Below are 25,754 nucleotides of genomic sequence, written 5' to 3' on the forward strand. Positions count from 1 at the left end.
TTTAAAAATGGGTCCTGACACAAAAAGGGTTGAGAACCACTGAAATAAAACATTTCAAGACCGGAAACACCAGGAAATAGCCCCTCTAGGTACCTCCAAGGGTGGAGACTGCACCCCTTCTCTGGGGGGCCTGCTCCAGTGCTTCACCGCCCTCCTCCTCAGAAAGTGTTTCCTAAAACTAAACCAAACTCCCTTTAATGCAACTTGCTCTGTCACTTGTCACCACTGAGGACAGTCCAACCTCTTTTGAAGCACCCTTCAGGGAGCTGAAAGCTGGTATTAAATCCCCTCTCAGTCTGTTTTTTTCCAGACTAAATAAGCCCAATTCCCTCAGCCTCTTCTCACAGGTCATGTTCCCCAGCCCCCTCACTATGTTGCCCCCCTCCATTGCACTCTAATTTGTTGGCATCCATTCTGTCATGGGTGGCCCAGCACTGAATGCCGTACTCCAGCTGTGGCCTCCCCAGTGCTGAACGGGGGGAAGAATCACTGCCCTCGATCTGCTGCCAATGCAGCCCAGGATGCCGTCACCCTTCTGTGCAACAAGGGCACGCTGCCGGCTCCTCTTCAGCTTCCTGTCCCCTGTCACTCCCAGGTCCTTTCCTGCAGAGCTGCTGCCCAGCCAGTCACCCCCCGCCAGTCCCACTGCACGGGATCGCTCCATCCTAAGTGCAGGACTTTGCACCTGTCCTTGCTGAACCTCAGGAGATTCCTTTTGGAGCAATCCTCCGATTTCTCTAGGTCATTCTGAACCCTAGCACTATCCTCTCCAGCATATCTACTACTCCCTCAGCTTGGGCCGGCACATGAGTTTGCAGGGCAGTTTGCACAAGGGGGCACATGAAGGGGCTATCCATGAGCACTCCCAGTCCTGTGTTGCCCCCCGGCTGCTCCATGCACAGCACAACACAGCACAGCCCTGGCAACCAAAGCCTGCCCCACTCTAAGAAAGCCGTCCGGCATTGGACATCAGGTAAAGGGGGGGACCAACCCTCCCCGGCTCCACGCAGGGATCCTGGGAACCCCCGGTCACTGGAGAAGCCAGGTAGCTCGGGGATCCCCCTACAGACACCTGTTTGAGCCTGCCTCTTAAACCACAGCAGCAGCAGCAAGAGCTGGTGAGGACCACGTGGGGGCATTAACACCCGCCTGGTCTCCTACTTACACAAACACCCAGGCAGCCCCGGGACCAGGGTCACAGCCAGAGCCCTGCACCCCAGGCGGCGGGGGATACCTGGCACGTCTGCTGGATGCTGGGATCAGAGGCACGGGCACTCCCACTTGTGGCACGTGCAGCTGGTGGGGACCCCGGGGGGCCAGGTGAAGGAGCTACAAGGGAGGCGCGCAGGCTGCGACTCCTGAGGGAACACGAGGCAGAAATTGATGCTTACTGCCAGGCCCTGCACCTGGAGAAGGATGCCGGGGAGAAGAGCGGGCCTCAGCAAGGTGCCCCAACAGATAGGGGGTAGAAACTGGTCACGTCACCACGTGCATAAATTGCCCCACCAAGAACTCAACAGCTACAAAGCCCTCACACCATCGACGGATGATGCAAGACCAACCAGCCCCAGCAAGGAAACAACATGGTGTGATAGTAGGGTGGGAGGCTCCCTGCTGTGGGGCACAGAGGGTGCCGTTTGCCATCCAGACCCCCTTGCTCGAGAGCTCTGCTACCTTCCAGCAGCCAGGATTAGAGATGATACAGCCAGACTCCCTAAACCAGTCCGCCTTAGTGACCATTACCCCATGGTCCTTGTCCATGTGGGCACCAACAACACGCTGAGAAGCAGCCCTGGGAGGATCATGGGAGACTACAAGACCATGGGGATGAAGCTCAAGGACCTTCCCCGTCCTTAATCTGCCGTGCAGTGTCTGGGGCAGGCACACACTGCTGGGCTCAGCTGTGCCCTCCCCGTGCCGCCTGGGCCGGGGGCAACGGGGCCTGTCCTGTCGTCATCAGTCAGTTCCAGTTCACATACTACAGGGAGGGCCTGAGTCAGAGCCAACAACCCTCCTAACTGTGCCCATCAAGGGGTACCACGGGAGTGAGACTGCAGGTTGTCAGGTTGCACTCCTGGGAGAGGGGCTGACCTGCGATACAAACATTAGCTGCACAGGCACAGCCCCGTCTAGCTGCTGTGGGAGCCATTTCCCGACTCAGGCCGTGCAGCCGTGGGCTGCTGCCAGCCGCGGCTGCACTCAATTTGCTGTGCACAAATCGACTCTGAAGCAATATACCCCAATGGTTTATGCTCCACCGCACACCTTCAAACAACGGTGCCCAGGAACAAAGATCTCTGGAGCAACAAGCTCCACACTTCCTTTGTGTGCACTGCTTGCACACACAGACACACCCACACTGATGTTAGTTGATCTCACCAGCAACTCTGCATGCCAATGGGGGAGGGAAAGGCCCCTCCCTGGGCTGGGGAAAAAGCTCAGCAACACAGGGGCCTTTTCTAAAGATGAGGAAATTTTGGGAGGGGCATTTGCATTTGTATGATACCTTCCATTTAAATGTCCTGGACTAGGCGAGGCGCAATCGGGAATGTTTGGGACTGTTGCCGGCACAAGGTGCCCGAGGGAGGCAACAGTTGGGTTCATTGCCTGGTGTGCATCGCGCCAATAAACACACTGGGGGGAGAAGCAGACAGAATTTATTTGAGCTCAAGTAAAAGGCGCAAGGAGACTGTATGGTCTCAAATCCTGCGCCCCTAGCCCTGCAACAGTGTATTTTTATACCCTGGCCACTTCCCGCAGTAATTTTCCACTAGTTGGCCGCCCTCTTCCTCCCCTTTCCCTCCTCCCTTCTCTCTCCCAGCCGTGCCCTTGCATTCCACAGATAACAGTTTTAGCTCGCCTGTTTTCCAGGAGGACAGGAGATTACAGGTGCCAGAGAAAGGGTTAGAAAGATTGAGCAAGGGGAGGTCCTGGCTCGCCTGAGCCCAGAGCAGAGGGGCTTCATCGACTCTCGTGGTCTTCCATCCCTCTCAGTTACCTAGGGTTATGCCCAGTGACACCAACAACTCCCCCCTTTGAGAATACTCAACAAAGTTTTGGCTGAGTTTTCTCATATTTTGAAGATACAAAGCGATTGAGTGTTTGGGAACTAGGATCTTCAATGCAGGGGTATAGTGAAGCGCTCGGGGAGGGGGATACACAGACTTTGTGCAGGAGGGCATTACAGCACGCAAATAAGAGGAGGGTAATTAAACACAACACAACACCGGTGACCAGGAGGTGAAGGATGCCCGTTCCTAGGCCTCCGAGGTTGGGCAACCAGCTCGAGAGAGAATCGAAAACAGGGGGTTCACGTTCCTGACTTTTCCACTGCTCAAAAGCCTGTTCAGCCGACAAAATGTGTTTGTTAATATCTTGGGAATTTTCTGGGAGATAAGTACAATATTTGTTCTCAATTAGAGCACATACCCCTCCGAGATGCTAAAACATAATCTAGAGCCTGACGGTTTTGAAGAGATAATAAACAAAGTTGATAAATCTCGGAGTTAAGGCTCTTTTCAATACCTAAAGTGTCATAGGCAAATTTTGTAAGATGCGGAAAGTTGACGATACAGCTTGGCTAACCGGCCCACTCCGTACGACAGGAGAAAGATCATGCCAAATCTGTCTTGTGATGAATCCAGTTCTTGTGTCCGTCGACCTTTGCCGCTGTGTGGGAAACTAGTAGGACAGTGTGAGGTCCTTTCCACTTCTCTTGGAGGGGCTCATCCTTCCAGGTATGAATGAGCACGGAAACCCCCGGCTGTAACGAGTGGACTGGAGCATCCAGCAGAAGAGGCTGCAAGTCTTTCGTGTACCTATGGAGAGAAGAAAGAACAGCAGACAGAGAGCACATACACCGTGACAAACTATTACATCCTATTCCCCACTCCCCTGCTAGAACCGGTGTCCCGTTCATGGGCCATGCCCTTCCAAACATAATCTCAAAGGGGCTAAGCCCTAATCTTCCCTTGGGAAGGGCACGGATGCGAAGCAGAGCAAGGGGCAAAGCATCGGGCCATCGCAGAGAGGCCTCCTGGCAGATCTTTGATAGATGACGCTTGAGGGTCTGATTTGTACGAGTACTGGGGATCCGGGAACTCCCCCACTGATGGAATGAGGACATGCATATGGGTGTCAGCAGTTTTCGGGGTCCTCAGGGTGGCAGCAATTTTAGCTTCTCTGTCTGCCCGGGCGTTACCCCTGGCTACGTCTTGATCCTCTTTCTGATGCGCCTTACAGTGCATTGCTGCCACTGCTGAGGGAAGTTGAACAGCTTCCAGGAGTCGGAGAATTTGGGGTCTATACTTCACTGGGGAGCCTTGGGCTGCAGCAGTCCTCTTTGTTTCCATAGGCCAGCATGGGCGTGCAGTACTCCAAAAGCATACCTAGAGTCGGTATAGATGTTGACCCATTGCAGGGCTGCAGAGTCACTTCAGGGCTCTCCAACAGCTTCGCTTGGTACCGAGCCCCCCGAGCCTGGTGAGCCAGAGACCCCCCTTCGCGTCTAGCAGAGCCTGGACCATATGAGGGGTATACACCTGCACGACTCCTCCCAGCGTTAACTTTTCAGCTTCCTCAAGTACTGGGGCAGTTGCTGCAACTGCTTGTAAACACGCTGGCCATCCCCTGGCAACTGGATCAAGCTGTTTGGAGAAATAAGGAACGGGACGTTTCCATGCCCCCAACAATTGAGTAAGCACTCCCAGGAGCCATCCCTTTTTGTTCATGCACATACAATTGGAAAGGTTTAGAAAGGTCCGGTAAACCCAGGGCGGGGCTTCCATTAGTTTTCTTTTTAGTATTTTAAATGCCTTGTTGGCTTCTGGAGTCCAATAAAAGGGGTCATGGTCTGCCCCTTTTACACAGTCATATAGTGGTTTTGCCCATAGTCCAAATTCAGGGATCCATATTCTGCAAAAACCTGCCATTCCAAGAGATGCCCTGAGCCGCTTACAGTTGCTTGGGGTGGGAACCTGGCATATAGCCTCTTTTCGTTCACTTGAAAGCTGGTGCTCCCCCTGTCTTATGTTAAATCCCAGGTATCGTACTTTGGGGAGAGCAATTTGAGCTTTATTTCGAGCCACCCGATATCCTCGAAGTCCAATAAAGTTCAGGAGGCTTACAGTGGTGTTAAGGCAAGAGTTTAAATCTACGGCAGTAATTAATAAATCATCCACATATTGCAACAAGAGAACTTCACGCTCATTATTCCACTCCTCCAAGTCTTTAGCTAAGGACTGGCTGAAAAGGGTAGGAGATTTCTTAAATCCCTGGGCTGTTGTTTCTTAACCCTTTTTCCGTCCTCCCATTCAAAAGAGAATATCTCCTGAGAGGGGGGGTCAACTGGAATTGTAAAGAAAGCGTCTTTCAAATCAAGAACTGAGAAATGAGTATACAGCCCCCCTACGGAGGCCAGCAAGGCATACGGGTTTGAGGGGAGGGGATGAATAGTTTTAACCCGTTCGTTAACCGCCCTTAGGTCCGGCACCAGTCGATGTGTGCCATCAGGCTTTAGTACAGGCAAGAGAGGAGTGTTCCAGGGTGACTGACACTCTCGCAGTATGCCGTACTTTAGGAAACGGTCTATAGTCTCCTGCAGTCCCTCTCTGGCTTCCTTTTTGATTGGGTACTGCTTGATTCGTACCGGACCTATTCCCGGCAGTAGTTGGATATTAATGGGGATTTGATGTGTAGCCTTTCCGGGGACCCACCTTCCCCACACCAAAGGGTATACCCGGTCTTCCCACTGGTTCCACTCCGGGGGGGGCGTTCATAGCCGAGGGTTCAATCGCGAGGCTCATTATCCATGCATTTTCAGGGGGCAATGCGAGGGTTATTTCTTCCTGGGTAAAATGCAGTGATGCACCTAATCGACAAAGCAGGTCTCATCCTAGCAGGGGTGCTGGGCAATCTGGAAGGTAGACCAATTTATGAGAAAGAGCCCGGTCTCCCAGAGCCCATTCTGCAGGAGCATACACAGGATGAGTAGCAGGCAAGCTGAAACTCCCTAAAAACTGTTATCTGTGGAATGCAAGGACACCGCTCAGAGAGAGAAGGGAGGAGGGAAAGCGGGGGGCAGCTAGTGGAAAACTACTGCAGAAAGTGACCCGGGTATAAATATACACCGTTGCAGGGCTAGGGGCGCAGGATTTGAGACCATACAGTCTCCCTGCGCCTTTTACTTGAGCTCAAATAAACTCTGCCTACTTCTCCCCCCAGTGTGTTTATTGGCGCGATGCACACCGGGCAATGAACCCAATTGTTGCCTCCCTCGGGCACCTTGTGCCGGCAACAGCACCTTTTAGGCTGACTAGTTCAGCAGGCAGGAGCTTTTTGTGCACAGGACCTTGTTTCATCAGATGTTATGCTGCAAGTTGTTGCCCACAAAAGTTCATGCCCCTCTGAGACAGTTCATCTGCAAGGTGCCGTCTTGCCCTACTTTCTGCTTGACTTGGACTGAAATCCCCAATCACCATCACAAAGACTGTAACTTTTAAAGGCTCATCATAAAGAACCTGAAGGAATATGCAACTCCAAGGGTTTATGTTGGACAGTAGGAACAATACCAAGTTATGGGCAGTAACAACAAGAAAACCCGTCTTGATGGGGTCTTCCCTGAAGTATGAGGTAGGAAGAATTCAATCTAGCTAATTACTGCAAGTGGTTTATCTCCATCCAGGTCTGTTTGCCCTGAAAGATGCCCAAGGTCAATCCTGAAGCCTGAACAGCATGTGTTTGGACCTGGGCCATACCATACCCATGCCACGACGTGACGACTCCCGCGTATCATATCTTCTCCGTACACCACGCACTTCAGAAAACCCCCGTCCTTCTCTCAGTGATTCGGTTTGCACTCTCAGACACTTGGAGCAGAGCTACCTTAGCAGCCCTGTCTGCACAGGGCTTAGACCCTAATGCCAGGTGCTAACGATCTGCAGCAAAGTGGGAGCTGAGCTGAGCAAGCCAGTCAGCAAACTGGAGAGGCGTGTGAACGGCCCCCTCTCCTTTTAAATGGTACTTATGTTGCACCATTGCAGTGCACCTTCTCTCTGCAATTCTGCTCTCTACTAGCTGTTCCTTGTAACACAGGTCCTAGTTTATAGCCGTGCAAACTGTTTTTAACTCGAGCTAAATGTATCTACTCAGGCATGGAAACAGTGACTGAGGTGACCGTGAACTCAGGTGTGGACGTAACACTGTCACGATCCTGAAGAAAGCTAGATTTTGGTTTCTGACACTGAGAGATGTACAGTTAATTCTACTGACAACAGAACAAAAGAAACCACAACTTTGGATTATTTTTGCCGAGTTCCTTGTGTTTGTATAAGCAATAGGTAATCTAGGAAATTAATTCAAATTCCAATAAAGTTATATTTGTTTTCGCTTCAATCTCAACCTGAATATGTGCCCTAGCCCTCTAGCATATTAGTAATACTTCTAGTTGCCTTTTCCCTGAAAAAAAATGTGTGTTGCATTATGTGTCATGATGCATCACGCCATCTGCACCCTCTTCAAAGAAATCATAGAAGGACCAGAAGGGACCTGGAAGGTCATCAGATCCGGTCCCCTGCCTGATTTAGTCTGAGCGCTGCCCTTCTTGCACCTTCCAGATGCCTTGATTTTCCCAGGGCAGAGCCCCTTGCTGTGGGACGGGAGATAGGTGGAGGTGAAATGAGAAAGGCCTTGGCTGCAGCCGTCCTGGGCTCTGGGGCCTGGCCCCAGCCCTGCCTGCCCCCCACATGCGGGGGTGTGTCCTGGGGCCGTGCACCCGTCCTGCCCCCTGCCCCGGGGCTCAGACGCTGCTCCCCTGCTGCCAATCTCTGGGCTGAGCGAAGCGGGCACTTCAGCGAGTTGTAGCATAAGCATGCCCGCGGGTTGCGCTTACACGCGTGTGCAATGTTAGTTCCTCCCCCCACCTCTTGCGGAGGTCTCCGGGCGGTGCCCTCCAGCAGACTCGGGCAGGAGGCAGTTGAGGGCCCTCGGGCCAGGCAGACCCTCCATCGCCCATTGCAGTCCCAAGGGGTCTCCACCGGATCTGCCCTCGCCGGGGCTTGTGCAGGCACCAGACAATGCCATTGCGTGGGCCGGACTCAGCCACCGCAACGTGCTCCCGTGTCGTGAGCCTGGTGGGCCTGGCGTGGAGCTGGGCGGGAGCGAGTGGCACGTGCACCCCGCGGGGACAGCCACCACGGCCGGAGAGACTCTACTCCGTGTGCCGCAGCTCTGAATAGCACGAACCAGTGCTGTCACCCACCCGGGACACCGAACGGGACACGCTCCGCACGTAGCGCCCCCTCCCCAGCCCGGGGCAGCTGCCGCCAGGGAGGGCCCCACTGCACTGGGGTGGGGAAGGGAGGGGCAGGGCCAGAGGGGCAGGCTGCAGTGAGGGTGGGGACATGGCAGGCACAGCCCACCCCGCCGAGCATGGGGCAGCTTCCAGACATGACTAGAGGCACATTCGTGTCACAACCCACGTGCCCGTGGGGCTGTGGGTGTTGTGCGGGCACATGGCCTGGTCCGTGAGTGGGTGGTCCCAGACAGGGGTCAGCACAAAGCTGGGCAGGGCCCGCAAGGGCCAAATCCAGCCAGTTCTGTGCAGTGGGTGATGCAGCGCGGGCACGAGCGGCAGCTCCATCACAGGGCCCACACGTGCACACACCCTGCACTGCCCTAGGTCGTGTGCACACCCTGCCCACACCCAGCATCATGTGTGCACTGCCCCTCGTATGGAGCATCCCACTAACACGTGCCCCCAACTCGAGGCACCAGTCACCCATGATCATGTGCTCATGACCTCCCCCCACAGGGCGGGAAGGGCTGGCAGCTCCTGCAGCAGCATCCGCGGCAGGACGAGCAGTGTTCATGGTGTGTCTCCGTGGGCAGCGCCGGGCGGGGACAGGTGGGCGGCAAGGAGCCCCCAGGGAGTGGCGGGGACAGCGGCAGCCCCCCATTGCCCCGGCCTGCGGACAGGTCGCGCTGGGCCTCTGCCCCCACTTCTCCCAGCAAACCCTGGGGGTGGCCCCAGCCCCCCGGTCTCCCCCCAACCTCTTCAACCCCCAAAACCCCCAGGGTCCAGCCCACCGCCCCCCCCCCCCCGCAGGCATCGGGGAAGTCCGGCATCCGGCCCCCGTGGGAGAGGGCAGCACCGTGCACGGGGTGGGCCCAATCCCGCCCGGGTGGCCCTTCTCCTCCTGCACCACGGGCACGGACGGCATAGCATGGCACGGGGCGCACTGGGGGGACTGGGAGGTGCTCAGGGGTGTCCTGGCAGTAATACAGTATCCTACAAGAGTACTGGGATGTGCCAAGGGACAGTAGGAGGCATGGGGGGGGCAGCACTGGGGGGACTGGGAGATCCTGGGGGGGGTATTGGGGCATACTGGGGAATACTGGGAAGCACTGGTGGGGGGTACTGGGGTAACGTGAAATCCTGGGAGCCTGCTGGGTGGCATTGGAAGATACTGGGAAGCACTGGGGACAATGGGGAATCCTGTGCGTGTACTGGGAGGCATCGGGGCAGGAGCACTGAGAGTAATGCGGGATCCTGGGAGGGTGCAGGGAAATACCGAGGGGTACTGGGAAGCACTGGCGGGGGCTCTGGGGATAATGGGAGAACTTGGGGTGGTACTGGGAGCCACTGGGGAAGACGAGAATCTTTTGGGGCATACTGGAAGGCACCAGGGAGGGGCACTGGGGGATTTGGGAGATACTGGGAGGCACTGGGAGTACTGGGATGTACTGGGAGTGGCACTGGGGGTAATGGGAGATCCCAAGAGGCTGCTAGGCAATATCTGCGGGTCCTGGAGGATACTGGGAGGCACTGATGGGGGCTCACTATGGTAATGGGCTGATCCTGGGAACATACTGGGAGGTTGTGGGGACACTTTGAGGCACTGGGGTGGCACTCTAGGTAATGGGGGACCAGGGAGGGTACTGACAAAAATGGGGATACTGGGAGGTAATGGGGGCTCTGGGATGTTACCTGGAGTCATTGGGGGAGGACACTAAGGGTAATGGGGGATCCTGGGAGGCACTGGGGGTCACTGGGGTAATGGGAGATCCCAGGAGGGTACTGGGCCGTAGTGGGGAATGCTGGGAGCTACTGGGGGATCCTAAGAGGCTTTGGGTAATGGGCGATCCTGGGGGGATACTGGTATGTACTGGGGGATACTGGAAGTATTGGGGGAGGCACTTGGGTAATACAGGATTCTATAAGGGTACTGGGATGTACTGGGGGCTAGTGGGAGGCACTGTGGGTAATCAGAGATCCTGGGAGGGAGGTACTGGGGGATACTTGGATGTACTGGGAGGTGGGGTACTGGGGGTAAAGGGGTATCCTGGGGGGGATCTTGGGAGGCACTTGGGTGGCAGGGGGATGACATTGGGGGTAATAGGAGATCCCAGGCAGCTACTGGCAGATACTGGGGAATACCTGGAGTTACTGGAGGATACTGGGAGGTGCAGTGTGCCAATGGGGAATCCTGGGAGCACACTGGAAGGCAGTGAGGGCTATTGGGAGACACTGGAGGCATACTGGGGGTAATAGGGGGTCCTGGGACATTAGTGGGAGGCACTGGGGCTAAGGGGAAGTCCTAGACGTGTATTGGGAGACACTGGGGAATGCTGGGAAGTGCTGAGGGTTTGGGGGACTCCGGGGAGGGTGGTGGGAGGCACTGTGGGCAGCATTGGGGGTACTGGGAGATCATGGAAGGGTACTGGGACGCACTGGGAGGCATGGGGGTGTGCTCCTCTCCTGCGGGGGAGCGGGGTGGGGGCCGGGTGCCTGCTCCCCCGGGTCCTGCTGTCCCCAGCGCAGCCCCACGCGCGCTCCTGGCTGCGAAGTGACGTCGCATCCGACACACGCGTGGAGCTGGCGCTGGCGCAGGCCCCGCACTTCCTGAGCTGCCCCCGCCACCTTCCCCGCATTTTCCCATTTCTCCGCACTGTCCCGGCACGAGCTGAGCTGGTCTCCTGCCCCACCCCGGCCGGGCGGCCACGCCACTGGGGCGGTGGCGGGTCTCGGGGGAGCCACAGCCAGCAGCGCCCGGGGCCCAACCCCGTCCCAGGACACGGGTGTCCCACGGGAACCACGCCTGACAGCCCCTGATAACGGAGAGCCGTGCTGCACCCCGCTGTCCTTGCCCCCGCCTCACTGATACCAGAGTCGTCCCAGGTGGGCCCCCCCACCCCCCGAGAACCAGCCCAGCCCCTCTCCTCTCCCCTCCCCTCCGCGAGCCCCCAACTCGCACCCTGGTGCTCCGAGCAGTGACACGACACCGTGTCACAGGAGGGAGCGGAGCGGCTTGTCTACACAACCACCAACATGCTACACCGCTGAGCGGCAGGAAAAGCCTCGATTGAGCATTAATCTCGGGATGGTTTGAGCTGCCCAGAGATCTTGGCCCATGCAGGCAGGAGGCGGCTCTCGCGCAGCCTCCAGGCCCGGGTGCTTCCCACGCTGGGTGGGCGCGGACAGCGGCTTGGTCTTCCCCGGATGAACGCGCCGCGCTGGCAAATCTGCTCAGTTCTTGCACTGTTTCATTGTCCAGCTCCGAAGCATTTCCCCGTGACGGTTGGCGGATCAAAAGTGCGAACAAAACAGGGAAGAAAAGCAGATCCATCACATCACAGCTGTTACACTGCCTGGCTCGGTGTGCACTTGTCTAGGTGTGAAGACGCGTGCTTCTCTACAGCCCCTGCAATGCTAGATTAATTACGGGCAACAGGTCTTGAGTGGTCAAACAGGATGCTTGGAAGCAAAAGTGGCTGGCGCGTCAGGCGGAGAGAGCGGTAGTTGATGGCTCTGTGTCTAGTTGGCAGCCGGTGCCAAGGGGAGCGCCCGGGGGTCGGTCCTGGAGCTGGGTTTGTTCCATGTCTTCATTGATGACCTGGAAGATGGGATGCTGCACCCTCAGCAAGTTTCCAGGTGACACCAAGCGGGAGGGGAGTAGTGGGTGTGCTGGAGGTAGGGCTGGGATTCAGAGTGACCTCAATACATTGGAGGACTGGGCCAAAAGAAACCCAGTGAGGTTCAGCAAGGAGATGGGCAAAGTTGTGCGCTTAGGACAGAACAACCCCATGCACCGGGAGAGGCCGGGGGTGACGAGCTGGGCAGGACCGGGGGACAAGAGCTGAACAGGAGCCGGCGGTGTGCCCTTGCTGCCAAGAAGGCGACCAGCATCCTGGGCTGCTGCGCAGGCAGGAGCGGTGCCAGCAGATCGAGGGTAGCGATTCCTCCCTGCTGTTCAGCACTGGGGAGGCCACATCTGAGTCCTGTGTCCAGCCGTGGCCCCCACCCCCACCACAGACAGGACGTGACACATGGGAGAGTCTAGCGGAGAGTAATGCAAATAGCTGGGAGCTGGGGGACAGGAGTGGCGAGGAGAGGCCGAGGGGACTGGGCTGAGTCTGGAGAAGAGATGACTGGGGGGGAAGAACAGCAGCCGTCACCTGCCTGCGGGGGTTGCGGAGGGGCCGGGGCCGGGCTGGTCTCTGCGGGGCAGGTGACAGGACAAGGAGCAACGAGCGGGGAAAGAAGAAGGTGGCTCGGGGCGCCGGGGGAGGCAAGAGTGCCAGGCCCAGCCCCGCGCCAGATATCCAAACTCAGGCAGTTTTCAAGGTGAGTGATCACAGAGCTGGCCAGAAGCTTGAACTCACTCTTTGTGAGCTGCTGCATCACAGTCAAAAAAGTACTCGTTAGGCAGCCCCCTGTACAGGAGGGATCGTGCTGACAAAAGGGGCGGGGGTGTAGCTCTCTATGTGAAGGAAAGCTACGTGTCCCTGCAAGCTGATGTTGGCGACCGGCATGGACAGCTAGAGACCCTCTGGGTAAAAATTTGTGGGGAATACGGCACAGGGGACACAACGGTGGGAGTCTACTACAGACCTCCCACCCAAAGTCCTGAGCTTGACCAGCAGTTCGCCCGGGAACTGGCTGAGGCCGCACGCTCCAGGACCTTGGTTGTCATGGGTGACTTCACTTACCCGGACATCTCGTGGGAAGATCACTCAGCAAAATCCGAGCGGGCGCAAAGCTTTCTCTCGTGCGTGGATGACCTCTACCTGACTCAAGAAGTCTATGGGCCAACGAGAGGCAAAGCGCTGCTCGACCTGGTACTGGCTACAGGGGACGACCTAATCGGCAACCTAGGGATCGATGGGAAGGTGGGTGACAGCGATCACGAGCTGATCACCTTCACCATCCGCCAGAAAGCTGGCAAGTCAGTCAGCAACACAGAAGTCCTTGACTTCAGAAAAGCCGACTTTGACAAGCTCAAGAGGCTAGTCAGTCAGGCCCTCAGGGACCATGACCCCAGGGAGATGGGAGTTCAGGAAGAGTGGTTGCTTCTCAAGGAAGCGATCTTCAGTGCACAAGCTAAATCTATTCCAACACACAGGAAAGGCAGCAAGAAGGCACAGCAGCCCCCCTGGCTCTCCAGGGACCTAGCGGACCTCCTGTGGCTACAAAGAAAAGCCTACAAAGGATGGAGGACGGGATTCACCTCCAAGGAGGATTACTCCGCGCTGGTCCGGTCCTGCAGGGACCAAACCAGGAAAGCCAAGGCTGCAATTGAACTCCAACTAGCTTCAGGCATCAAGGACAACAAAAAGTCCTTTTTCAGATATGTGGGGAGCCAGAGGAAAAGCAAGGGCAATGTTGGACCCCTGCTAAACCAGATGGGGCAACTGACAACTGATGCCCAGGAAAAAGCCAACCTATTAAATAGGTACTTTGCGTCAGTCTTTCATCAGTCACACGGGATGCCCATGACTGCTATGGGACAGGGAAATCTGGGTGAGGGGAATCCCCTACCCTCCATAAATGCTGACCTCATGAAGGAACACCTTGAGAAGCTGGATACCTTCAAGTCAGCCGGCCCTGACAATCTGCACCCCAGGGTACTCAAGGAGCTGGCGAGCGTCATAGCCCAGCCCCTGGCACGGGTCTTTGAAAACTCCTGGCGCTCTGGTGTAGTACGCGAAGACTGGAAGAAGGCCAATGTGGTGCCGATCTTCAAGAAAGGGAGGAGAGTGGATCCGGCTAACTACAGGCCCATTAGCCTGACTTCTATCCTGGGGAAGATCCGAGAAAAGTTTATTAAGGAGGCCATCCTTGAGGGACTGGCCCAGGCTAACATCCTAAGGGATAGCCAGCACGGGTTTGCTGCGGGTAGGTCTTGTTTGACCAATCTCATTTCCTTCTATGACCAGATGACCTATCACCTGGACAAGGGAGAAGAGGTTGATGTCATATATCTTGACTTCAAAAAAGCTTTTGATCTGGTATCCCATGATCACCTCTTGGCCAAACTGCCCAGTTGTGGCCTTGGCTCCACCACGATCCGCTGGCTGGGAAATTGGCTTCGTGGTCGGACCCAGAGGGTTGTGATTGATGGCAGTCACTCATCATGGTGCCCTGTGACCAGTGGGGTCCCTCAAGGCTCTGTCCTGGGACCCATACTGTTCAACATCTTCATTAACGATGTGGACATTGGAGTCAGGAGTGGACTGGCCAAGTTCGCCGATGACACCAAACTTTGGGGCAAAGCATCCACACCAGAAGATAGGCGGGTGATCCAGGCTGACCTGGACAAGCTCAGCAAATGGGCAGACGAGAACCTCATGGTGTTTAACACAAGGAAAAATGCATTTTTGCTGAGCACCCTTATAGGCTCAGCAGTGCTATATTGGTTAGCACTACAGAAGAAAGAGACTTGGGGGTCATCATTGACCACAAGATGAACATGAGCCTGCAATGCGATGCTGCGGCTAGTAAAGCGACCAAAATGCTGGCGTGCATCCATAGATGCTTCTCGAGCAAATCCCGGGACGTCATTCTCCCCTTGTACTCGGCCTTGGCGAGGCCACAGCTGGAGTACTGCGTCCAGTTTTGGGCTCCACAATTCAAAAAGGATGTGGAGAAGCTTGAGAGAGTCCAGAGGAGAGCCACGCGCATGATCAGAGGTCAGGAAAACAGATCTTACAATGACAGGCTGAGAGACATGGGACTCTTTACCCTGGAAAAGCGTAGGCTCGGGGTGATCTGATGGCCACCTATAAGTTTATCAAGGGTGACCACCAGGATCTGGGGGAACGTCTGTTCATCAGAGAGCCCCAAGGGATGACGAGGTCGAACGGTCACAAATTCCTGCAAGACCGTTTCAGGCTGGACATAAGGAAGAATTTCTTTACTGTCCGAGCCCCCAAGGTCTGGACCAGTCTGCCAGCGGAGGTGGTTCAAGCACCTACATTGAACACCTTCAAGAGGAAATTGGATGCTTATCTTGCTGGGATCCTATGACCCCAGCTGACTTCCTGCCCTTTGGGCAGGGGGCTGGACTCGATGATCTCCCGAGGTCCCTTCCAGCCCTGATGTCTATGAAATCTATGAATTGACAGAGCAAGGAGCAATGGTCTGAAGTTGCATCAAGGGAAGTTTGGGTTAGTATTAGGGAGACTCGTCTCAGGAGGAGGGTGGGGAAGCACTGGAGCAGGCTCCGCAGGGAGGTGGTGCAGTCTCCATCCTTGGAGGTGTTGAAGACCCGGGTAGACAAAACCTGGGCTGGGATGATGTAGTTGGGGCTGGTCCTGCTTGGAGCAGGGCTGGACTAGATGTGACCCCCAGAGGCCACTTCAACCCTCCTTGTCTGTGACTGCACAGCTGATCTTATAGTTTCATAGTTTCTAGGGTCAGAAAGGACCTGAGCAGATCATCTAGTCCAACCCCTTGCCATGGCAGGAAAGACTACTGGGGTCAAATGACCCCAGCAACGTGTTCATCCAACCTGCTCTTAAAAACCCCCGGATAGGAGCCAGCACCACTTCTCTTGGAAATTGGTTCCAGACCCTAGCCGTCCTGACAGTGAAGTAGGGGTTCCTGATATCTAACCTAAACCTACCCCCTGCCAGCTTGTGACCGTTATTCCTGGTCACTCCTGGCGGTGCTCGGGGGAACAGTGCCTCCCCCAATACCTGCTGATCCCCCCGACTAGTTTATAACAAGTCACAAGATCCCCCCTCAGCCTTCTCTTGTGGAGGCTCAACAGGTTCAGGTCCCGTAGCCTCTCCTCATAGGGCCTGCCCTGCTGTCCCCTGATAAGGCGAGTGGCCTCCTCTGGACCCTCTACATGCTGCCCATATCCCTCTTGAAGTGCGTTCCCAGAACTGGACACAGTACTCCAGCTCCGGCCTGACCAGTGCCGCGTAGAGGGGGAGGATCACCTCCTTGGACTTGCTCCAGATGCAACTATGGATGCATGAGAAGGTGCGGTTGGCCTTTCTAACTGCTGCCACACACTGCCGGCCGATGTTCATCTTGGAGTCAATGATGACTCCAAGATCCTTTTCCGCCTCCGTGCTGACAAGAGGGGAGATCCTTAACCTGTAGGTATGGTGCCGGTTGGTCCTCCTCAGGTGCATCACCTTGCACTTGTCTGTGTTGAAACCCATCCTATTATCATCCGCCCACCCTTGTAACCTGTCTACGTCTGATTGTAGCCTGTTCCTCCCTTCCAGTGTACCCACATCCCCCCACATCTTGGTGTCATCAGCAAATTTGAGCAGGGTGCTTTTTACCCCCTCATCCAAATCGCTGATGAAGATGTTGAACACTGCAGGCCGAGGACCGAGCCCTGCGGAGCCCCACTGCCCACGTCCTTCCAGGCTGAGAAGGACCCATCCACCACCACGCTCTGGGTGCGGCCCTCCAGCCAGCTGGCGACGCATCGGACTGTGTGGGTGTCGACAGCACAGCCCAGGAGTTTCTCCATGAGCGCAGCCTCCGACTTCTGGCAGCTCCAGCTCTGGGCGCCGTGGCCGCAGCCCCTGGGTCTCTGCATCCGACTGAGGTCGTGGGCACCCCTTGGACCACCGTGGCCCTTCCCCATCCCTGGCAGGGCCAGCTGGAAGGAGCCACTGCCAGGGCCTCACCAAGCTCCTGCATGTCCTTGCCCACGACGCGAGGGCCGCGAGCAGGGTGGATTTCATCAGGGCCCAACTCCAGCCGAAGCTTCTCCTGTGGGGACTTCGGCAGCGGTAAGCGTATCGTGTTTCTGAGGGAGAGTTGCGTCAACCACCTGATAGCGGCATCCGCCATGACGGGACAGTACTTACCCTCCTTCCTGCTGACGACAGCCCGCCTGGAGGCGGGGCCCTGGTTGCCCCTGGCGCGGAGGAAGCGAGACCCCGCCCCTGCCCGTTTGCAAAGCCCCCTGGGAGGAGCCCGCGGCCCCGCCCTCCGGCCCGCCCGGGAAGCGGCGGGAGGAGGCTCGGAGGCTGCCGGGGTGCGGGCGGCGGGGCCCGGATCTCCCGTCCCTGGTCGGCTTGGTGCCGTCGCCTTTCCCGCAGCCGCGCCCGGCGTGAGCGCGGGGAGAGCCCGGCCCGGCCGACAAGGCGCCTCCTGAGGAGACGGGGACCTCCCTTCCCGGCGGGAGCAGGGCCCAGCAGGTCTGCAGGCAGGGGCTGAGGGGACAGAAGCCCCTCGTGTCGTCCCGACCGGAGCCGGTGCAGCACCGAGAGCTCGGGGGTGGGACGCGATGCAGGCCACGCAGCCCCCAGGCCAGGCCGAGCTGCCCTCCGCCACCCCAGCGCTGGCACCGCCGGACGAGCCCCCCTCCCCAGAGCCCTGGCGCCAGCTCTTCCGTGGCCTGCGCTACCGGGAAGCCAAGGGCCCACAGGAGATTTGCAGCCGCCTGCGGGAGCTGTGCCGGCGCTGGCTGTTGTCCCGGCGCCGCAGCAAGGAGCAGATGCTGGAGCTGGTGGTGCTGGAGCAGCTCCTGGCCATCCTGCCCCCGGAGATGCGGAGCTGGGCGTGCGGGGGCCGCGTGGAGACCTGCGCCCAGGCCGTGGCCCTGGCTGAGCGGGTGCGTGTGGAGGTCGAGGAGGTGTCCTCAGACATGATGCAGCCCCCCGGGGGTCTGCCGGAGCCTGGGGACTCCTGGGAGCAGCCGCCGAAGGCCCATGGTGAGGACAGGCCCCGGCGGGGGCAGAAGATGGGGAAACCCCCGGGCCCAAGGACGAGCTGCCTCATGTCGCCATGGAGGAGCCCCCGCCCCAGCCCGAGCCAGGCCCTTGCCAGCCTTCCTGACGTACAAGTTTAACATGGGCTCGACACCCACGCACCACACCATTATTACTGTTGGCTCCTCGGTTTAGGCCAGTTTATTTTCAGGGTTAACTAAAAAGAAAACAGAGCTGGGAGGGGTTGCAGGCACAAAACAAGTGACAGCAAGCAGAGCAGACAGTAGCCGGTGGCTCTTGAATGAACGCAAGGAGCCCGAGGCAGGTGAGTTATGGGCAACTGCCCTGGGCGTGGGTCTGGGTGCCTGAGTGGCTGTCCTGGGCTCAGGGTGAGAGGCTCTAATGCCGGCTGCTGCCCGGGACGGGGCCACAAGATTACAAAGCCACGTGGCTCAGGTGGGACAGGACCGTGGTCAGTATGAGCAGTTTGAGGTCCCAGATGTTTCTCACTACCTTTGTGCAGCTCCCTACATAAAAGATGCTTTATGCCTGTTGGCTCTTGCCATGCTGCCATGGTTGCAATCAGGGATCTCGTTGCTGTTCTAATGATCAGCGTTGTAATAATATCAATCGATAAGAGGCCGGTGCTGGCCTCCTTGTCACTGTTAGGCTGAGGCTGGTTCAAGTGATGGGCAACTGAGATTCCCCAGGGACTTCCAGCTGGTCCCGGTGCAGTTAACCCAGGCCTCCATCCTGGTGCAGACCTGCGGGACAGGGGAGACCTTGGAGCTGTCAGCACATGGAAGCTTCTCAGGCAGGTGCCCTGAACCAAGCCCATCCCCTAATCTCTCTCTGTCAGAAGCGTTTGGTGGGTCCGCGCTCCAACAGATGCGTGCTGGTTGTTCTCCCTCTGCCCCTGAAAGCAATTCATGTGACTATACTGTGCATTTCCCCTCTTTCCCCCTGAAAATGTGGATGTGACACAGCACCAACATGGCTGCAGCTTCTTTCCCAGAAGCGATGTCCCTGCCTGCTCTGACACGGTGCTGTGATCACCACCTGCATTGGGACAGTTCTTGGGGCTCATTTCCAGCCTTGTGGTCTGTGAGCATGAGCTGTGGGATCATGAGTCTGCTTCTAAGACATGCTGCTGCCTTCAGCTCCCTTTACGACATGCTAGTCCAGGAGACGAGCAGGGCTTTCCCCTGCCACCACCCCAGGGCTCACCTGTGCTTTCTCTTCCCACCTGCAGGTGCCAGGGCCCTGAGCAGAGCGGATAAGCAGCCTCCTGAGGAAGGGCCTGTCAACCTGGAGATGCAGAGATCCTCCCCAGGGAGATGGGGACAGAGCGGCTCCCTGACAGCTGGGATGGGGCAGGGCAGGCCGGCGAAGCAGGGGGAGAGCATGGAGGTGAGCAGGGCACGCGCTCGAGTTGGGGGTGGGAGTGCAACTGGGGAGAGGCCAGGAGGAGGCAGGGGGTGCTGTCAAGAGTTTGGGGAGCAGAGACCTGAAGATTGAGAAGTCTCTGGTGACAGCATTGCAAACACCCCAGGCTGCATTAGCAGCAGCGTGCTCCGGGGTGCCTAGAGCCAGGGGTGCTGGCCCGGGAAGGCTGGTTGGAGTCTCTGGAGCTGTGCTCCCTGCCTCTGAATGTGCTGCCTGGGCTGCCTCCAAGGGCCGAGGAAATAGAGCATGTTGAGCTGGGCTGAGGCTGACACACGAGCTCGTATGTCCACAGCTGCCTCCATAGCTAAGCTGCAAATACTTGTAGCAGAGCAAGTACAGACAGGGCCACGGGGGCCAGAGACACTGATGGTGTAACGCTTGTGCCTGCAGCTCCGGGAGGTGTTTGAGGACGTGGCAGTGTATTTCACACGGGAGGAGTGGGAGCTGCTGGAAGAGGAAGACAAGGGGCTTTACCGGGACCAGATGCTGAGGAACTACGAAGCCCTCGTTTCCCTGGGTAAAGCTCTGGTTCTTGCCTCCCCATGCAGCCATCTGAGCTCTGAAGTGGTATTGTCTTCTCCCTTGTTTTAACAGTCTCTCACCCCATTCTCATTAAGAAATTAGGCGACTGTGGCATTGATGCCTACATAGTCAGATGGGTCACAAATTGGCAGGAGAGCCACACGCAGTGAGTGGTGGTGGACGGCTCTTTTTTGACCTGGAGGCATCTTGGCAGTGGGGTCCTCCAGGGCTTGGTCCTCGGACCTGCACTGTTCAACATCTTCGTCACCAACTTGGACAAATTTGCGGATGACACTAAGATCGGGGGGGCCGGGGAAGTGAGCACGCTGGAGTAGAGGGACAGGCTGCAACTAGATCTAGAAAGGTTACGGGTGGGTGGATGAGAACAGGATGGGATTCAGTACTGACAAGTGCAAGGTACTGCACGTAGGGAGGAAGAACCAGCAGCATACCTACAGGTTGGGGAACCCTTCTCAGCAGAGAGGCAGAAAAGGATCTTGGAGTCATTATTGATGCCAAAATGTATATGGCCCAGCAATCTGGGTACGTGGTCAGAGAGCCTAACCGCTCCTTGTCATGCATCTACAGATGCATCTTGAGCAGGTCCAAGGAGGTGATCCTTCCCTTCTGTGTGACACTGGTCAGGCCACAGTGGGAGTACTGCGTCCAGTTCCAGGTGCCGCACTTCAGGAGGGATGTGGACAACATGGAGGGGGTCCAGAGGAGGCCACTCGCATGGTCAGGTAGCAGCAGGGCAGGCCCTATGAGGAGAGGCAGCGGGACCTGAACCTGTTCAGCCTCCAAACTAGAAGGCTGAGGGGGGTCTGGTGGCCGTCTACAAACTGGCAAAGGGGGACCAGCAGGCAATGGGAGAGTCCCTGTTCCCCTGAGCACTGCCTGGAGTAACGAGCAATAATGGCCATAAGTTGACTGAGAGTACATTCAGACTAGGTATCAGAAGGTGCTACTTCACAGTCAGGGTGGCTAGAAGCTGAAACCAACTTCCAACGGAAGCGGTGCTCACCCCTACCATGGGGATCTTCAAAAGGAGGCTGGATAATCACCTAGCCAGGGTCATTTGACCCCAGGATTCATTCCTGCCCGTGGCAGGGGCCGGAATTGATGGTCTGCTCGGGTCCCTTCCAACCCTACCAACTATGAAACTATGAACTTTTGGCTGGGGGCTTAAATCCCTTTGCTCATCACTGCTCTGTCCTTAATGAGACTTCACATCTCACACTTGTATATATTCCTCCTTCATTTGATCCAACCACCTTCCCTGGAGTCTTCCTCCTTGATAACATGATTTCCCTTTGCCTTCTCACCACGATCATATCATTTCCCATTCATTGTGCCTAAAAATGCAGTAACAGCCTTTCCTGAAGCAATTATTTTGAGTTTCATAGATTTCGTAGACATTAGGGCTGGAAGGGACCTCGGAAGGTCATCGAGTTGCTCCCTCTCTTGCTTAGTGTGTCCTGTCCAACTCATTTCCACTCATTTGCCTGGAATTACACTGGTGTTTGGTTTCCTATGACCATGCTTCCACTACCTGGACGAAAAGGATCATCCTCTTCTCCCCGCTATGCCTTCCCTTTCATCCTAAATGTCCATCCTCCCTTGTCCTACAAGTCCTCAGTATAATTCCTGAGTTCATTGGCTCCATTCCCCAAATTTCAGTTGCTTATTCTGCATCCAGTACCAGTGGCTAAACTCAGGCCCTCTCAGAGGTTGTGAGAGGCCCGGGCCACTTCCATTTTTTGAGGCTCCTGGTCTATTCAAAAATGAAATGCCAGAACTTGTGGTATATTTTAAATGTTTACACTGAAGAAATTAACACTTTTAACGAACAAAAAATACAATGCAATAATTTGTAATAAATGTTCCTTTTTTCTTTAACACAGTCTAAATTTGAGGCCCTCCATGAATGAGAGGCCTGGGCCAAATGGCCCTCCTGCGTGCCCGCCCCCCACCCCCGTTAAAGGCCCTGGTTAAACTTATTCTACCCGCTGCCCAAACAGGATATCGAGGTCCCACACCTGATTTGATCTGCCGCATCCAGCAAGGACAGGTGGAGCTGTGGGTCTGTTATGATGAGGACTGTGGGGCAATCTCGAAGTTGGAGGATCTGCTGCCTGGTGAGTTGTGGCTGTCCCCTCCACCCAACTGCCCTCTCACAAATGCTCTGTGCCCAGGGTGAAAGGGAGCCTGGAAACTGGAGACCTGCCCTGTGCTGCCATTTCAGGGTGCTAACCACAAATAGCTTATGCTGTCATGTTTGCATACAGGTCTTGTTCCTCTCCCAGAAATTCAAAGTGTGGAAACAGTCAGTAGGCTTTTTGCCAAAGACCCCCAATGTTTGACATGGCCCCTTCCTGATTTAATATCAAGTAAATTTTAATAGTAATTATTACGAGTTCCTCCCTACAATACAATCTGACACATGGCTCCTTTAGACATAACAGCAGCAGTGTTTGGTGGTCCTCTCCTCGTGTCCTCCGCTGCGTGTGGGAGCTGTTTGTTTCTGGCTTTCCCCATGTTCACGTTGAAATTGCACAACCGCCCCGCAACTCCCCTGAACAGGAGCATGCACACAACACCCTCTTCCTGTGTTTGTCCACTACTTTACTAAGTTTCTCATGTCAAACTGTTTAATCCTCAAGTTCCTTACCAGCTGAACAGTTTTTCACCACTGATTTTTATGGGTAACAGAGAAACATTCCATGATCAGAGCTGTTTGAGACAAAAGGTGTTCTCGGGAATTCTGCCCCTTTTATACAGTGGGCAACGCTTTCCTTGTTGTTTCAAATGTATTGCTTGTGCCATTGTAGATAAGGGTCAAAAGGAAACCACCAAAAGGATGAGCATATAAACAAACAGTCAATCCGCCCTTCTCGATCTCTGACGTGACTGATATTTTTGAGGCCCTGGTGGCCATACTCCAGGGCTGTACCATTTTCTGTAGCCACTTTGTAGATATTACAGAACCCGTCCAGAAGTTGTGACAGCTGCTGCAAGGTGTACCCTGCCATACATCTTCCCTCCTTGCCTTTCATCAGGGGTTCTCTGTTGGAGTAGGCACCCCTATCCTTTTCCCAGGCAAGCGTAACCCACAACGAAGTGGGAGCCAAGGTTTTCAGGTGTTCTGCACTCGCCTTTCTCAGGGGTGGCAACATGTGACATTTTGTAGAGGCTGCCCTGCTGCAAGTACTTCACCACACTAACCAGTCCTAGGAGGGTGTAGTTTTCAGGACTTAAACAGGACTAATCTTTTGGTTCTTCTGCCCTGGTTATCTTCACCCTCATGGGCTCAGTCTCTCACTTCTGGGCTTTTTGCCTCCCCCGCAGGCATTTTTGTTGAACAAGAGAGAGGCTAGGGCTGTACCTGGTGTCTCCTGGTCCAGTTGACCTGGAGTGCAGGACGTGTGTAATCTTGGTCTCAGGCTGCTTGATGTGGGTGGGATTCAGAAGATTTCATTTTGTGGGGTGAAGTGAATCCTCCAGTGTTTGCACCAGAATCTCCCCGTGCCATTTCCTCTCTGTGGCGCTGAGTGTCACAAAGCCTGACGCTCAGCCCAGAGTCTGTGTGCGGGGTCATGCCAATGCCTTTGTCCCAGTGCAGCTTCCTGTGATGTGGAGGCTGCCTGGGATTCATTAGCAGAGGAAAGCTCCATGGGCTCATTCCCTGGCAGCAGGGCAGGGACTAACTTGGTGTTTTTCCTCCCATGCAGGACATGCCTGGCTGCTGAGCCGAAATGAGGAGCAGGCTCCTGAGGAAGGGCCTGGAAAGCTGGAGCCACCACGGGCTTCCCTGGAGAGTAGGGGTGAGGTGGCTTCCCTGATCCCAGTGACAGACAAATGGCACACGAGTCAGGGGATGCCCCAAAAGCAGGAGAATGTAGCAGTGAACGAGGTCCCATCTCTAGTTGGGCACTGGAGTGAAGAAGGGAAAGAAGCCAGAAACAGCCCAAGGTGCAGGGAAGAATTTGTGGTGCTGCGACGCCTGAAGAGGCAGAAAGCAAAGGTCCACTATAGAGAGAGACACTGCATGCAAACCAAGGCAGTGGGGATGGCCTCCGAGGGCAGCAGGAGTCCACCACCAAGCCCAGGGGGAGAACCCAGCCCTGCCCTGAGTGCACAAAAGGTTTTAGCTGCCCATTGCACCTGGCTCTGCACAAGATAAAGCATGCTGGGGAGAAGCCCCATGTTGGTACCAAATGTGAGAAGAGCTTGACCTGTCCTTCTGTGCAGAGGAGGCAGCAGCCACACTGCTGCGCAAGGTGTGGGAAGAGCTTCAGGCAGCCCTCCAGCCTGGCCAAGCACAGGTGCATGCATGCAAGGGAGAAGTGTCATCCTTGTTCTGTGTGTGGGAAGAGCTTCATCTCCTCGTCCAAGCTGGCTGGACACCAGCGCATCCATACGGGGGACCAGCGCATGCACACAGGGGAGAAGCCGTATCATGCTCATGAGTGTGGGAAGACCTTCTCCTGCCTCCTCCGACCTTGGGTGCTCAGCACCACGCATCCACTCCGGGGAGAAGCCATATAAGTGTTGTGTGTGTGGGAAGAGCTTCAGTTTCTCCTCCAATCTGGCCAAGCACCAGCGCATCCACACAGGGGAGAAGCCATATCAGTGCTCTGAGTGTGGGAAGAGCTTCAGTTTCTCCTCCAAGCTGGCCAGGCACCAGCGCATCCACACAGGGGAGAAGCCATATCAGTGTTCTGAGTGTGGGAAGAGCTTCAGTGGTTCCTCCGTACTGGCAAAGCACAAGCGCATGCACACAGGTGAGAAGCCATATCAGTGCTCTGAGTGTGGGAAGAGCTTCACCCAGTCCTCCCACCTGTCTGAGCACCAGCGTATCCACACAGGGGAGAAGCCATATCAGTGCTCTGAGTGTGGGAAAAGTTTCAGTTACTCGTCCAATCTGGCCAACCACCAGCGCATCCAGACAGGAGAGAAGCCGCATCGCTGCTCTGAGTGTGGGAAGAGCTTCAGTTACTCCTCCTACCTGTCTCAGCACCAACGCATCCACACAGGGGAGAAGCCATATACGTGCTCTGTGTGTGGGAAGAGCTTCGGTTTCTCCTCCAATCTGGCCAAGCACCAGCGCATCCACACAGGTGAGAAGCCATATCAGTGCTCTAAGTGTGGGAAGAACTTCAGTTACTCCTCCAAGCTGGCCAGGCACCAGCATATCCACACAGGGGAGAAGCCATATCAGTGCTCTGAGTGTGGGAAGAGCTTCACCCAGTCCTCCCACCTGTCTGAGCACCAGTGCATCCACACAGGGGAGAAGAGCATATCAGTGCTCTGAGTGTGGGAAGAGCTTCAGTTGTTCCTCAAACCAAGCACAAGCGCATGCGCACAGCAAGAGTGTCAGTACCGCTGTATCACATGCTGTGTGTGTGGGAAGACCTTCACCCATTTCTTCTCCCTGGTCCAGCACCAGCACACCCAGGGGCAAGCCATATCAGTGCTCTGAGTGTGGGAAGAGCTTCACTTGGCCCTCCCAGCTGTCCACGCCAAGCGCATCCACACAGGAGAGAAGCCATATCAGTGCTCTGAGTGTGGCAAGAGCTTGCCCTCCCAGCACTGGTGTGCGCATCCACACAGGAGGAGAAGCCATATCAGTGCTCTGAAGTGTGGGAAGAGCTTCAGGCGGTCCTCCAGCCTGGCCAGAGCACAGCGCATGCACACACGGGAGAAGCTGTATCATGTGCTCTGTGTGTGGGAAGAGCTTCACCCAGTCCTCCCACCTGTCCAACCACCAGCGCATCCACACAGGGGAGAAGCCATATCAGTGCTCTGCGTGTGGGAAGAGCTTC

At 56.0% G+C, this 25,754-nt stretch overlaps 1 protein-coding gene across 1 annotated transcript in view; it reads left to right on the forward strand.

The window, feature by feature from the left end:
• LOC149875695 (uncharacterized) overlaps positions 1–25,264 on the forward strand; it is a 32,236-nt gene extending 6,972 nt beyond the window's left edge. Inside the window, exons 5-13 of the mRNA XM_090063092.1 lie at positions 8,810–8,902; positions 9,104–9,159; positions 16,899–17,328; positions 17,410–17,964; positions 19,214–19,371; positions 19,798–19,924; positions 21,951–22,067; positions 23,661–23,753; positions 24,444–25,264. Of these exons, the coding sequence (XP_089919218.1) occupies positions 8,810–8,902; positions 9,104–9,159; positions 16,899–17,328; positions 17,410–17,964; positions 19,214–19,371; positions 19,798–19,924; positions 21,951–22,067; positions 23,661–23,753; positions 24,444–25,243 (2,429 nt within the window). The 3' untranslated portion in view covers positions 25,244–25,264. The remainder of the gene's footprint in view (positions 1–8,809; positions 8,903–9,103; positions 9,160–16,898; positions 17,329–17,409; positions 17,965–19,213; positions 19,372–19,797; positions 19,925–21,950; positions 22,068–23,660; positions 23,754–24,443) is intronic.
• Positions 25,265–25,754: the final 490 nt, after the last annotated feature.

Source organism: Crocodylus siamensis, chromosome 1 (assembly GCF_052110815.1).
Source record: "Crocodylus siamensis isolate JL-2025a chromosome 1, ASM5211081v1, whole genome shotgun sequence".
NCBI lineage: Eukaryota > Metazoa > Chordata > Crocodylia > Crocodylidae > Crocodylus > Crocodylus siamensis.